This window comes from Carettochelys insculpta, chromosome 8, assembly GCF_033958435.1.
Source record: "Carettochelys insculpta isolate YL-2023 chromosome 8, ASM3395843v1, whole genome shotgun sequence".
NCBI classification, from domain to species: domain Eukaryota; kingdom Metazoa; phylum Chordata; order Testudines; family Carettochelyidae; genus Carettochelys; species Carettochelys insculpta.
In genome coordinates this window covers 54,865,633-54,881,231 of record NC_134144.1, presented here as the reverse complement: position 1 = coordinate 54,881,231, position 15,599 = coordinate 54,865,633, and the positions used below count along the sequence as shown (strand labels likewise).

General features: G+C 39.7%; 1 protein-coding gene across 1 annotated transcript in view; it reads right to left on the bottom strand.

The window, feature by feature from the left end:
* LRP1B (LDL receptor related protein 1B) overlaps positions 1 to 15,599 on the bottom strand; it is a 1,349,009-nt gene that overhangs the window by 714,193 nt on the left and 619,217 nt on the right. Inside the window, exons 4-6 of the mRNA XM_075000767.1 lie at positions 13,503 to 13,622; positions 11,467 to 11,595; positions 1,783 to 2,040 (exon numbers count right to left, since the gene is read on the bottom strand). Of these exons, the coding sequence (XP_074856868.1) occupies positions 1,783 to 2,040; positions 11,467 to 11,595; positions 13,503 to 13,622 (507 nt within the window). The remainder of the gene's footprint in view (positions 1 to 1,782; positions 2,041 to 11,466; positions 11,596 to 13,502; positions 13,623 to 15,599) is intronic.

Here is a 15,599-nt window from a genome sequence, read left to right as displayed (position 1 = left end):
AGATATCTTGCAAGCAGGAGATAAAGAAGCAAGGCTGGGGCAGTATTTTTTTTTTTCTGTACAACGATTTCACGGGTTTGACTCTTTGTTTTTGTTTGGCCTGTTACTGGCTAAAACATCAAACAAAAGAAACTAAGGGAACCTCTTTCACTGATAGGGAAACTACTGTTATTTTTTTCAAATACTATGTATATGACCATTTATTTGGCTTGTCTAACATGTGAGCATGCCAAATTGGGTGTTCTTTATTGGTTGTCAAATGAAACAATTAATTCTAATAAATAAACCTTGTCTAGTGACAAAAATAATAGGAATCATGTGTATGAGGAAGATAAAGAAAGAAAGGGAGAGAAACAGAGAAATTTAATTCTTCAGAGCCTACGGGTTGTAGGCCTCAGAGGGCTTATTCTCCCCTGTGGGAAACTGTGTCAGGTATCTCCAAGAGAAGACTGGGACCTCAAATTTGCCCTGATTAGAAGCACTAGGTGGATTATTTTTATCCTGTTCAGGGGTAGTTAATGTATCATATTCCATAGCCAGGGAAATGTCAATTATGAAGTAATTAGACCAAAGGTTTAGATTTAAAGATTCAGGAAAAATTATAGAATCCATAGAAAATGCATTGGCTTTGAAAACTGAGTAGTGCACTGAATTCAGCCACTGTGTTTATTTCATCACAAGAGTTTAAGCCAGAGTCTGCAAACAGACATGTTATTGAAGAGCCTGCAGTATGCTGGGATGAATATCTAAGAGGGACTGGGTTCCTTACCCTGTAGACATGCACTGTAAAAGGTATTTTTCTTGGTGAGCTGAACAGCAGTCGTTAAATCTCTTAGAAAAAATTAGCCCAAGTGCAGAAATTCATCATTAGGACCTGTATCCATATTTTGTAGCTGGACCTATACCCATAGTAATTCCAGTCAAGTGGTCCAAACACTCATTCCTGTAGTGGACCCATTATTGCTGCAAATCTTGATTGAAAGTTTTCACATTACAGAGAATCCTGGGTGTGGGACCTTGAATTTGGTGATGATAGGGTATAAGATAGAATTGGTGGTGATAAGGTATAAGATAGAATTGTCTGGCTCAGGCCCACCTGAAAGGACTGAGAAAGGTTTTCAGAAAAAGAGGACAAAATGATGGAAATTCCAATTCAGAAGCATGCTCAAGTTTACTACTGCATAATCTTGATACTCTAGTTCAACTGCACAGAAGGATAACTCATCATGAAGCTGCTTCTCAATCTTCATCGTGCAAAAGTGAGATATTTCCAGTAAATTAGGAAATATTACAAGTGTTTGAAAATAACAAAGCTCTGCTAATATACAGTAAATGTGACAATTATATGTACATGTTGTTAATTAGCTTCTTATCATTTATCTGGCAGTAAACAATTATTTTGAACAAGTTTCATCAACACATTTCAGAGGAAAAAAGGCTTTTTCAAGTTTCTTCTTTGTGCCTGCTTTGTAGGTTTTGTTTTTGTGTTTGTTTTTTTCCAATATCATACCTATCACAGTGCACTTAGACTCTGTGAAAACTCACAGCTTTTTTTCAAGCCTCTACATCTATGTGTTAGAGAGGGAAACAGAAACAATGCAGCAAAATGCCTCTGTGCCATTCAATGTTTAATGCATAAACAAAGTAACAGAATATATTGAAACATCAGCAACATTAAGCACCAAAAGAGTGGTTGTAAGTCTGCAATCAAAGTTTGCTAGAAAGACAAGTATTGTATACTGTTTTGCTAAAAGAATCCAACAAAGAAACTAAAACACTTACTGTGAAGATATTGGGCAATGTTTATTATCCATTCATCAGTTAATCTCCCAGTTGTTGATATCTTGGTACATTTCAGCTGATTTGAAGAGTCTCTTGTTTCAATCCAACAAATTGTATTCTGACTGCATATAAAATCCAAGGTATAAATTCCATTTCCTTTCACTGAGTTTGAAGTAGAAAGTTTACTTCCATTAAGATACAATATTTCAATTGTTTCAAAGCTTGCAACCAGAAGAACTGGAAGTCTGTCACTGGGCTCTAAAAAACGAGCAAAAAAGTTTAGTGAATATATTATTTTGTTACCATCCTTCCAAAACAGAGGTAATATTTATGTTACCTTTGCTGTATATTTAAACTACTTAAATATGACACACTGATTTTTATGTCTTTTGCTGAGAATACACAATGGATTGAACCTCTCTAACCCGGAACTCTCTTGTCTGGCAAACTCTGTAATCTGGCATCATTTTCATTAATTGAATAACCACTTCTCATGTGTGTGGCTCAGTTTCCCCTGGTCACCTAAAGTTTGTTTACAGTCACCAGTCCTGGCTCTCTGCCTGTTTTTGCACGTGCCACTTTCTCTGAACGTGGCATGCTAATAAACAGCCCTAAATATGCTAATGAGGTGTGTATGTAAATTTCCAGTGCCTCATTAGCATAAGGTCACATGATTTGGAATCCAGAAGACGGTCTTCCAGACTCCAAAATGGCATGTAGAAGCACGGCCCCCAGGGATTTTTCTGGAAGGAAGTCCTTCTTCCAGAGGTCCCTTCTTCCCCAAAATTTTCAGGAAGATGGGGCCTCCAGAAGGAGGACTTCCTTCTGGAAGATCCCCTGGGGGCAACACTTCTACATGCCGTTTTGGAGTCTGGAACACCGTCTTCCGGACTCCACATCACATGACCTTATGCTAAGGATGCACCAGGAATTTACATATGTGCCTCATTAGCATATTTCAGGCTGTTTATTAGCATGCCACATTCAGAGAAAGTGGCATGTGTAGAAACAGCCTCAGTGTTCAGTACAGTTATTAGCTATAATTTACCTCTAAATGTCTTCTAAGAGTCCAGTAAGAAGTGGACATGTAGGTAATGTGCTAGTAAATATTGACCTTTTGTCTTCTGGTAAATTCTTCTGTACGGCACTCCTGAGGTCCCAAGGGTGCTGGATGAGAGAGAGGTTCAATCTGTATAGTAACTGAGACTACTACTAAGTAACATTTAATGCAACTCTTTCTGATTATTGACTCGTTTTTGTTATTTATTTGTATAGGTACTACTTCAGTGGGATCTTGATCCATGTCCAGGTTCCTAGGTTCTACAAAAATACAAGTATTAAACTAATAATAACAAGAAGAAAATAAATTATCATCCAGATTTGCCACAAAGTAAATCTTCAACGGAATCACTTATATATAACTAAAAAAAGACAAATGCAAATTAAAGGAATCATTTCTACTTAGCCGATAGACACTTTCTGAGAACCGGATACTAAGGAACTAGCTAAAGTGAACTGGTAAGCTATCTTAGCAACTGTATGTAGTCAATATTACTAGTAGAAATGGATGCACAGCCTCTCACAGTCTGGTGGTAGATCAGGATTCTGCAGGTCTCACAGAATACTCGCTGGAATGCTAACTTCTTAGTGAAAAGTGGCTATCTGATAGAGATGATATGAGGTATGTCATCAGAGACAGGGTATGAGGTAGAACAGGGGAAGGAGTTATGGGAAGTAATGCAATTTATGTTACCGGATATGTTGCAAGGAACATACATTACAGTACTATTACTATATTTTGTCCTAAACACTAATGCCTGCTAGTATGTCTCCCAGAAGAACAACCACTGAAATAAACTGCATTAATTTTGCCCTTTAAATTACAGTTCTTCTGCACTAATGGTGTCCTTGAATGAGTTTTTCATTTTCTCAGCTTGGTAAAGATTGCTAGGGATGCTTTTGACTGCCAAGGGAACTGATGATTTGAAGTTTCCATCAAAAAAATATACACAGAGTGAGACTAGAGAAATTGGTGTTGGAGGAAGGTAATTCGGAAATAGATTAAGAAAATAAAAATTGAAGAAAAGATGTGCCACTTATCATTGCTTGATTCACCTTAATTAAATAAAAGCCCTGCTAATCATTTATAAAAACATTTAAATTAATGAAGGATAAGTACTTAAAATATACTTCCTGAATCCAGACAAATGTGGTGGATTTAGCACCTCATTCAAGACTCAGTATCATACCATAAAACTCTCATACCATGGAAATGAACATTATTCATTGGGACAAAACATCTTTAGCATTATTCTGGAGTGTCCATGAAAGCAACAAGGAAACTAATCTTTCCAGATTGATATCTATCTGATCTCTGAATCTTCATTAGTATACAGTATGTAATGTATGTAACAGTGTATTTGGCATAAGTAATTGTTAAGGAACAAAATTATTCCTATCAGTATTGAGAAAAATCTGATAAATATCTCCTCCCCTTTGCAGATTCTGAATTTATGCTACTTTCAAAATCAGGTGGGGGTCTGTCTGATAGGCCCACTATGCTACACTATGGCTGCATCTATGCTACAAACTTACTTCAAAGTAGTTTGCAGAGCATCTACGTGCACTCTTCCTTACTTCAAAGACACGCCCATGTACACTTGACTGGGAGGCCCCCTTTCCCCTAACTCCGCCCCCAGCCCCACCAGAGGCTCCCTTCCTCCTACCCCCCCTCCCCAGGATGGGTCAGTGGTGGGGGCCAGACTTACCTTGATCAGCACGCTCCGATGGTGGCCTTGCTGACTCCAAACTGGTGGTCGATGGACTGGTGGCTGTCAGGGGTGGCCAGCCTCCATATTGTGTTGACCACCCTCTTCCACACTGGGAGCACTGGCCACCTGCTGGAGGACTGGGGCAATCCAGTGGCAGAGGTCCTTGAATGTCTGCTGCATCATGCAAAAGTTCCTCAGCTGCCACTTGACATACCAGTCCTCCAGCACCAGCTGGTCCCACCACTCGCTGCTGGTGGTGAGGGCCCACCGTCGCCAGATCAGGGGAGGGGCAACAGGGCTGTGGCCAGGGCCTGGAGGCTGGGTCCCATGTGGGTTACCCGGCTGCAACCCCTGCCTACATTATTTCCTAGCCCTTTACTTCAAAGTAGGGGCTAATTGTGTGTAGACACTTTACTTCGAAGTAGTGGGGAGTCTACTTCAAAGTAAGAGAGGGTGCTTTTTGTGTGTAGATGCTCTACTTCAAAGTAAGCAATTTTGAAGTTATTTTGTAGTGTAGATGTGGTCTATATGTCCTGGCTCTGCTAATCTGAGCAGTTAATCTGAGCCATTTTCCTGGATTCGTTACATATAAGATGTTGTCAGCCCTGTGTTGATGGGAAAGTACATTCTGCTGCTTCCTGACGCAGCAGCAAAAGGTCAGGCTCAGATTCATAAAGATACATGGATGAATAAATCCCAGTTTTAGGCAGCAAGGCGAGCCACAATACCCTTGATCAGCTGCTACATAAACTCACCCACTGGCTAATTTTTGTGGTATCATGGTCCATTCAAGAATCTACTAAAAGTAGATTGTGGTGATCACCTTCTAACTTTTAGCCTAGTGCACTCATTTGGGACATAAGAAACCCAGGTTCAATGCCCCCATCTGCCGAAGCAGAGAAAACATATGAACAAGGCTCTCTCACCAGAAATCCCTATGCACTAGGCTATAGAATAGCTTGTTGTCAGGCTCCACCAGCCTCTCCTCTTGAGGCTTTACACTTTGACTGTATATATAAAGACTCATCAGGCCAGAGAGAACAAAACAGAAAAGGGCTGGGTCTCTTCCTGGCACTTAGGGTAGCCACCTGGCAAGTGAGAGACCTGGAGTCCAGGACTCTGCTCCATTTAATCTAATTATTTGTCCACATTGAAACATATTCTGCAGAAGGGAATAAGGGAGCCCAATTTCAGAAAATCAGAATATTGCATGGCACAGTCTTCTGACAGGTGGGAAATCCCTGTTCAAATACTTTCTCCCCTGCAAGCAGAGGAGGGACTTGAAGCTTTCATATCTCAGCTGAGTGCCCTCATCACTGGCCTTTAAGCTACATGTGGGCTCCTCTTCCAGACATTTTGTGACAAATGAGACGGCACCTAATTCATTCTCACAAGACATGAATTAAGTACCTATGCTGCCTGACTGCAGAATTAGACACTGGCTGTGGACTGCTTGCACAGAGAAGTATCTCCCTGTAGCCAGACTTAGGCACCTAGCTACATAAGATGGGGACTGACTTGGGGACAAAACTCTCACCTTGGTATCTTCCATGGACTAACTTAGGTGGCTCCGCACTTAGACACTTGCTTGTGTTGCTCCCATTCATAGGTACCTGTCTCTACCCATTTATTGTACAGGGAACCTCAGTGCCTCCCTCAGACTTTGTGGATCAAATGATTTCTGTGATTTTGTAGGTGAAAGGTTTTGCCATACTCAGGGCAAGACTCTTTGTAGATCTGGGTCTAAGTGCTTTCCCTGAGTCTACCTACACTTTGCTGTCAGGATGTCCCCTAGATTCTTACTTGGCTGATACCTCTCCATTCCTTTCCCCACCTCTTGTCTTATATTAGGAAGAAAGGAATGTTTGCCTTGAAGCTCTAACAGCAAGTTGGGGCTTGTCTATACTTGCCCCCAACTTCGAAGGGGGCATGTTAATCAGGGCAACGGAAGATTACTAATGAAGTGCTGCAGTGAATACGCAGCACTTCATTAGTCTAATTCTCACCTGTGGCAACTTCGAAGCATCAAACTTCGAAATGCGGGCATGCGCGTAGCTGAGAGAACTTTCAAGTGCCCTCACTACTTCGAAGTGCCTTTAAAATTTTGAGGAGTAAAGACACTTTGAAGTGCCTGTGGCTACATGCATGCCAGAACTTCAAAGTTTGATGTTTCAAAGTTGCCGCAGGGGAGAATTAGCCTAATGGGGCGCTGCATATTCACCACAGCACTTGATTAGTAATCTCTCATTGCCCTTATTAACATGCCCCCTTTGAAGTTGGGGGCACGTGTAAATCCAGCCTTCGAGAACTAGTCTCATTTGTACCACCAAATGTAACATCAGCTTGATCATGCCAAAGAAAAATTAATCGATGATAGCTGTCAAGTTGAATATTTCCAAATGAAAATCCAATTACAGGAATACAGTAGATGCCTATCCAGATCCCTAAGTGATTGAATCTTATTCAGAATGAGTTATTAATTAAACACATCTGAGCAAAAATTTTGAATCACAAGATGATAATAGGGTATTATGGTGTTATGAAGAACTCCCCAGTGGCTAGTAATGTTGAAACTGCTTTAGAACAGTTTTAGAGTTTAAATTTAATTCTGGACTTATTTCAGTTGACACTAAAATCTGGTGTTACACTGAGATAATCATAGATATGGTCAAACTAGTAAATTACAACTTATTTCTTATAGCACAATGAACAACCTTGCAACCTACACTTTATCTCATTCAATCCCAAAGTAGGCATCAGCAGGAAATATACGGAACAGTATATTCAGGTTTGGAAAAAAGCATACTGAAGTGAATATTTGGTGGAAACTGAAGTGCAGAGTTACAATGTACATTATCCTCAAGACTCTAAGAAGTGACTTCACTGCACTGAATAATGGTGCTAAGTGGGCCAAATCCTGAGGGCAACATCCCACTCTCAATTTTAAAAAAAATGGTATGCTGCATTTACATGCAATACCTTCAGTCAGCATTCTCCATTAATAGAGGCTTAAGAATTAGCATGTTGAAATAAATATTCATTGGCTATATTTCATAAATTACATCTAACATTTGATGAGTAATATTTGATGAGCCAGTCATTTACTAGAAGAGTATCAAGTGAATAAAATGTTTGTTGCAGTCTGATGAAACCCATTAAATAATCCATTTACAGAGTAGTGTTTAATGCCATTGTGTAATTCTATTGACTTTGTTTCTCTCACTTATGTTTTTCCACACTTTCTCTCCCTGGATTCACCCCACATGATCCTATTGTGAATCAGTGTTTATATTTTGTCCAAATTTGTTTTCATTTATTATTTTTTCTTCTTTTTCTCTATCTACTTTCTTTATCTCTTTTCTTCTTTACACTACAGTTTCTACCTCATCCAGCACATTTTTATCCTGTTTTCTTCCACTTTCCCCTGCAGACAGATTAGTTACCTTGTACAGTAACCAGAGTTCTTTGAGAAGTGGTTCTTCTGTGTATTATACTTTTGGGTTCATAGGTACTTCATGCACCAGAGATCAGAATATTTTGGCTAGCAGCATCTCTTTATCTGCACCTGTACCCTTCTCCTTCTTGTGTTCTGATCAAAAAATATAAGGAGCAATTTGGTCCACCATCTCCACAGTTCCCTTTCAACTACAGACTGTCCAGTATAATGTTCTATATTAGAACAGAAAGAGAAGGGTAACAGAATAAAGATAGGCTCTCGTTCCCAATCCCCTGTCCCAGGTCACAGAGTCCTCCTGTCCTAGGTCACAACTGAAACTTGTGCATCTGTCGTACATGCTTGCTCCAGGGCACAATCTCCTTCCAGATGCTGCACACTCTACTATACTACTCCGTGGAGTGTGAATCCTCTCCTGCAATTCTACTCCCTCACAGACTCTGCATGCCCTCTTGCATCCTAAGTCCCTGCCCCAGGTCACAACCTACCCCCACACAAATTCCATCCCAAAAGCCATACCCCCACCTTCATCCCAATCCCCTACCCTAGCCTTCCTTATGAACCCGATCTCCATCCCAGACCCCAAAACTCCTCCATAAATATTATGGAAGAGTACAGCCCTTGCCCACTTTCAAATTTTGGAGTGGACCCCATGAAAATTATTGCCGACCCCAGCCCTAGAGCCCTTGCTCTCCTTCAGCTATCCGCTACAAGGAGACAGTGTCTCTGCCATTCTACTTCTACTCCTTGGCTTCTCCTCCTGTATGAACCATTCTACTGCTTACTCCTGCTCTTGTGCCTGGCTTTCCCAAGCAGCTACAGTGTAGAACAATTACTTTGTTGTGCAGAAGTGAAACTGACAACACAGTTGCTGAAAAATAACAGTGAAAACTAAAAAACAATGGGGAGCCCTGTAGCACCATAGAGACTAACAGATTTTAAGACAGATGAGTTTCCACTCTACTGAAGGTGTGAATCATCTGAACAGCAGCAGAAATCTTGGAGCTATCTGCAGTTCTAAAGAGAACATGTTCGCTTACATGTGGAAGACTATGGTAGAGAACAATATACTTTCTACATGAACTTAGAACCATCCTAGTGAATGCTATATAAGGGATTTAATACCCCATTATATTCTATAGCATGATTCAAAATTCCTGTAAACAGATTACTTTTATCCATTAATTTTCTAACACGTAAGGGAAATCTGAAAAAAAACGTGGATTCTACATTTGTTGTCAATTTAATTAATTATACTCAAGACAACTCTAACCTCTAGCCAATATATATTGAGTGTTTCATGACAGCGTTAAGAGTGTCCTACTTAGCAGTCTTTACTGATTTTTTTCTGCACATGTCCAGAAATTTATACAGGTGATGGTGAACTTACATTCTACATCATAATCCTTTACTGAATCATTTTTTTCATAATGGGATAGCTAACTATTATTTCCAACTATAAATAGATACCAACACATTCAGGAGTCAGCATTTTCCATAATATGTATAAATATTTCATTAAATTACTTCAATCCTTTTATAGCCATGTACACAGAAAAGGATTAGTAAGGTTCATAGATAACATGCTAAAATAGTCTAACACAGTGGTTCTTAACCTTTACTGCAGGCTGCATCCCTTAGGTTCTCAAAATATGTTCCTGCCCCCCTTATCAAAAATCAAATATGTTCTCGCACTCCTTATCAAAAATCAAAAATGCAGATGGGGCACCTATACACTTACAAATCTATAGTAAATATATGTAAAATATTGCATGTTGTTAAAAATGTAAAATGCTAATAAATACATAGGTTTGATTAAACAAAGTAGTTGTAATTATGTGCCTGGGTTTAATTTGTGGTTTTGATAATCTGTCTTCTATAAAAATCTGGCATGTCTCGCACCCCTAGAAAGAGCATCATGCACCCCCAGGAGATGCGTGCATCACAGGTTAAGAACCACTGGTCTAATAGATAGTTAAAAACACAGAAAAGGTTGAACAACAGTTTGGATAGTTTTCAGTTAAAACATAATCAATTAAATACCTTTCCACTGAAATAACTAAATAACTACTACTGCTACTGCTACTACATATTATTATTGTTATTATTATTATTATTATTTTCTTCTTAAACTAGTATGCAGTTGAAATGAATCGATGTAATTTATCCTGGTAAGAAAAAATACAATGTATCACATATTACATTTTATGGGTTTTTTTTTTAAATATTGCTGTAAACTCTGCAAAGAGAAAGAGACAGAGACAGGAGCATTTCTTTATGAGGTAATGATCTGAGATCATCAGCTTATTTCACCTGAGCCACTGAAACACCAACAGACAGTCACCATAGTCAATCATTACATATTGGGTCATATTTATGCTTTGAGAGCTATCGGTCAAAGATTCAACTCATTACCAGTCCTGGAGCAATATACTTTCCCCAGTTCTGAAAGGTTTTACTGTATTAGAAACACCTTCTGTTATGTCCCACTGAAATAACACTTTTTTTTTTCTGAAGAGGCTTGAAAAGAATATTAAAATACTTTTTCTCTGTAAGGAGTTGCTTGTATCAGATTACCTATTTTTTAAGTCCATACCATGTTGTGTGAATCAATACCAAACTTAAGTTTCAAGCCTTAATTTTCGAGTTCATCAATATTTTAAATCACAACTCTCAATGTACTCCAGTAAGAACACAAATATGCAGTTTATTTCCATCGTCTTTCCTGGTTTTATGTTCAAAAACAAAGAAACTGCCAGAAGTTTGCCAATTGATGTATAAAAATACACCTTTGTTGCCTCTGGATTTCCACATATTGACATAAAAATATACCTTTATAATAGGCTTTGCTCATTATGTATGTTAAACAGATTGTAGGAGAAAATAAGAATAGGTTGCTGAGTCAGTATACTAAGAAGGGAAATAATTTGTTCAATTTGTCTTCATTAAACAGAATTCACTAATTCCCTTGAATGCTTAATTTATTATTGGTAATAAAAATATGCCTTAATTAACCAGTAAGACATAATGTGAATAGGAGGATCTTGAAATCAACAGCCCTGGGAAGTTTCACATACCAAGGCAGAGGTTCATGTCTTTAATATCCCAAGGGTATAATTACCTCATGATAATTTCCCCTAACATCTATGTTGTCTAGGGAAGATGGAGCTTATTTAGAAATTGTATGTGTTGAGATGAAAGAGTTAATTTGCAGCTCCATTAATCTTGCTTGAATAAAGTAATTTGCACTACTCTATTTACTCTTTCAGAAAGGTTCTACTAATAATAATCTAGGACAAATGATTTTTTTCTAAATTTTTAACAACGGATCACTGTTTTAAAGTAAAATGTATCTCTTCTGTGTACATAAATATCTACCATATTTACCAGAGAGAAAGACAGACCCACAGGACTTAAAAAATCATCCTTATAATGTATATAAAAAAAAAATCCACTTACCGTTTTTGGCCTTGCAAGACTTGTTGTCAGACTGAAGAACATAACCCTCCACACAGCTACATGCATATGATCCATGTGTATTTATACATGTTTGGCTACAGGTCCCATACACATTACATTCATCTAAATCTAAAGGATACATTGAAATAACATGTAAGAGCTACCATTTAATATTAAAAAATCTTGGAGGGGGGATACACAATTCACCCCCTAAAGAACATTATGAAAGTAAAGGTAAACCCTCTATTGATTGATTTTCATGTTTATTTTCTTGTTGTTTTCAGCTATAATTTCATCTGAGCTTTCTGCTGCTGAAACTATGCCAGTGACCAAAACAGAAAGTGAGTAATTAACATTGTAAGGCTAGCTGCTATCCAGCTTGAAAAATAAAGGGAACCACTTGGGTTCTTGCTGTCTTCAGAGAACACTTTTTCCTGTTCTTTCAGAGAACACTTCTTTCTGTTCTCTATGTAAGTGTTTAAAAGCATCCGAATGAAGAAGTGTAGCAAAACAAAAAATAATTGAATATGCATGCCCACTCATGTTAGGAAGCTATTTTAAATGGTTTAAGCTGTTTAGTGGAATCATCAACTTCTACCTATAATCACCATCAATGATATTTTCAAAAAGCCTGCAAATCACTTACATATTCAAAAAAACAAAAAATAAAAAAATATGGTGTCAAATTCTCAGGTAATATGAATTGGCATCGCTCTATTTGAGATAACCAAGATATCCCAATTTACAGCAGCTGATGATCTAGCCAAATCATATTAAAGAAAAAAAAGTTCCAAAAAAACTTGCTACTGAAATTATTTTATCTGGTTTTATTTCAAATATTACAAAACACAAACCCAAAAATCAGGAGACCCATATATAAGAAGTTACAGTGGGTAGGAGGAATGATAGCCAGCAAGTACCTAATCAAAGTGATAGAAAAACCTTATATACTTTTGAAGAGAAACAATGATGGGGAATAGCAATGTATATATTGCCAAAAAAGGAAATAAACATACTCATTTCAAAACAATTTCATATACTTCACAGCAGAAAACCTAGTAAAAGGCAAATGGCAAAATAACATACATGACAGAGGGCTTTCACTCCACCACCACCATAGATCAAATACTGATCCAGGTTTTTCATTGCTATAAGGGATATCATGTTCCCAAAATGGTTTATAGGATTTCAGAAAATGTTCAGGAGATGGAGTGTCAGAGCTGCTTGAAAAAGGAGAGAGCTCATGCAAATGCTGTCCGGGCCTCTGTATAGCTCTGGACAGATCTTAGTACACTTTCTCCACACACTGCTGGCACAGAAAAGGTTACCAGGGATGTCCTCACTGTCATCCTTCTGGACTGGAAGACTGCTGGGGCCACAACCCACTTTAGAGTGCTATGAGATTACACAAGTGTTTCTTTGACATGCTCATTCACCTTCGACCCCTGATGCACAAGGGTCACTCTGTTTCATTGGCTATGAGTCAACAGTGTGAGTGAGACATGTAGGACTGTAAGTCTAGTGGGGGACAGACAAATAGCCCTATCCCTGATGTCATGCTCAAGATGCCAAGTGACACAGACAGTAGTTGGCCTGGATGTCTACCTACAAGGATACATTTATTTATGAAGTAAACTCAGAGAGAGGACCTTTTACCAGACAGAGGACCATCAGCTCTAGCTGTAAATTTTGCTGTATGTCACAACTTGTTATAAACTTCTTAAAAAAAATTACTTCCACTGTGAAGATAGAGCTGGCACATCAAATATAAATGTGGGGCCAGCCAAACAGCAGCAGCAGCAGCAAATGTGAGAAACTCATTAGAACCCTTGAATTCTTCCAAGCACTAGTATCTTTCCCACCATGTTTTATGTAAATGTAGTTTAACCATCCATTTAAACCACTCTGAACAAAATTTAGGCTCAGATTGTGCAAGAAATTCTGCAAAGATGCCATAGTTCATCTTCATGGAGCTTCTTGTCAGACTGGGCCTTAAACATAGAGAAAGTGAAAGCGAATCCACACTTCCTCATTACCTTTACAGTTTTTTCCATCATCGCCTACTTCATATCCATTTTCACAGTAACAGCTGGTGCCATGTCTTGAAATAGCACATTTGTATTGGCAATTCATCTGTTGGCATTTGGATAATAATTCTGTAACAAACAGACCAACAAACAGAAAAAAGAGGGTAAACTTTAAGTTTGATTATTCCTCGCCTACAACTTGTAGGTGGAGACAAAACAAAACAAAACAAAACATCAAGACAATTTGCATTAAATTCTGCTGTTGGGAATTTATTTTGTGAAAAGCTCTCAATTTCAACACTATTGATATTAAAATGGTATTCTATAGACAATAAATGTGACTATAAAGCTTATATAACTTATGTTGTTGGTTAGGTGTTCAAGCCTCCAATTGTTGCACATTTGTTGTGTGCAGTTACAGCAACATTTAAAAAATATTCCTGTTATATTATTTTTTTTCAAAACAGCAAAATGTGTGAGTGAGGTTTCAACATCCATGCCTATCTGTCACATCAATTGATTTTCTATCATTTGAGAGCTTGTTTTGATTTACTGATGCATGTATAACCTTCACAGCAATCAGTGTGAATACATTATGTTTTAATAATTTATTGCTATCAGCATGTGACATTGGACAAAAAGTGAATATAATGTATTTCATTACTACTGAACTCTTCCGTGTAAATCAACTGCTGGAGCAATATTAAGTACATGGCATCTGACAAAACAAGAGTCATAGTACTAAAGGCTTAAAACCTAGCAGAAGCAATGTGGCAGAAAAAGTCACTGTATTAATTATTTCTTGTACAACTCAGACTTTCAGAAACAAACACACTCACCCCAAAATGGATAAAGTGTCTAGAAAATTTTGCTTTTTAAACACAGGGGCTGCATCTACACTACAGCTCCCTTTGGAAAGGATGGCTTTTGAAACTTAACATGAAAAGACAGCCTTTTGAAACCGAGTGTCCACACAGGCAAATAGAGACGGAAGGTTCGACCCGCCCATTTGAATGGCCCCACCGCACTTTCAACAGAGAGCACCCACACGTCCCAAGGCACTCTTTCAAAAGTACAGGGGCAGGAAGTGCCACAGGCAGGGTTGCATGGCAGATGAGACCTTCTAGGGCCGCCACCTGCTGTCCCTTTAAAAGGCCCCCACCCCCACCCCAAGCGTCAGCCTGCACATGCTGATGGCCAGCTACCTGTCCCCAGATACACAGACCAACAGAGAGCAGAGGAGGCACCCCAGGCCCCCACGAAACTCCAAGGAGTTCTGCCCCCATTGAGGTTTTTGCTGGTACACTGGCTGCGGTCCTGACCACTGTGTACCAGCAGTTCTGGGTAGCCATCCTGCTAGCCAACCCACTAGCCACCCTCCTAGAGAATATCCTTAGGGTGCAATATCCCCACCCAGTCCTCCAGGTTACCCACTGCTTGTGGGGCTTCCCCACAAGCAGTGACTGGAGGTACTGGCTGGTGCTGGAGGACTGGGGCAATTAATGTTGGCTACAGAATTTCAGAATGACCAAGGAGACATTCCTGGAGCTGTCCCACTGGCTCGTTCCAGCCCTCCAGCACTGCAACACCCGCATGAGGTCAGCACGCCTGCTCTGGAAACTGGCCACCCTGGACAATCACTGATCCATTGGCCACCAGTCTGGAGTAGGCAGGGCCACTGTCATGGCCATCCTCAATGAGGCAAGCCGTGCCGAGGTCACCCCGCAACATGTGGGGTACAGGAGGCAGGGGTACCTGGCAAGGGGCACTGTCAAGGACTGTGGGGGCAGCCCCCACCAGGGACAGGCATGGAGACGGGGGCTACAGGGAGGCCTGCCTTGCAGGGGCCAGGGCCAGGGACGAGTGGGCCCAGTGCACTCCTCCCCACACTGATGTGTGTGCCCGCCTCCCCACGCCCTTCAGGTCATCTGGGCCATCAACAGGATCCTCCTGCGGTAGCTGATCCATGTCAGGGACCTGGACAATGCCATCTGGGGGTTTGACAAGTTGGGATTCCCAAATTGCTTCAGAACCCTGCATAGCATGTACATCATCTTCCAGGCCCTGGAGCACAGCAGTAGGGCCTATGTAAACCACAAGGGCTAC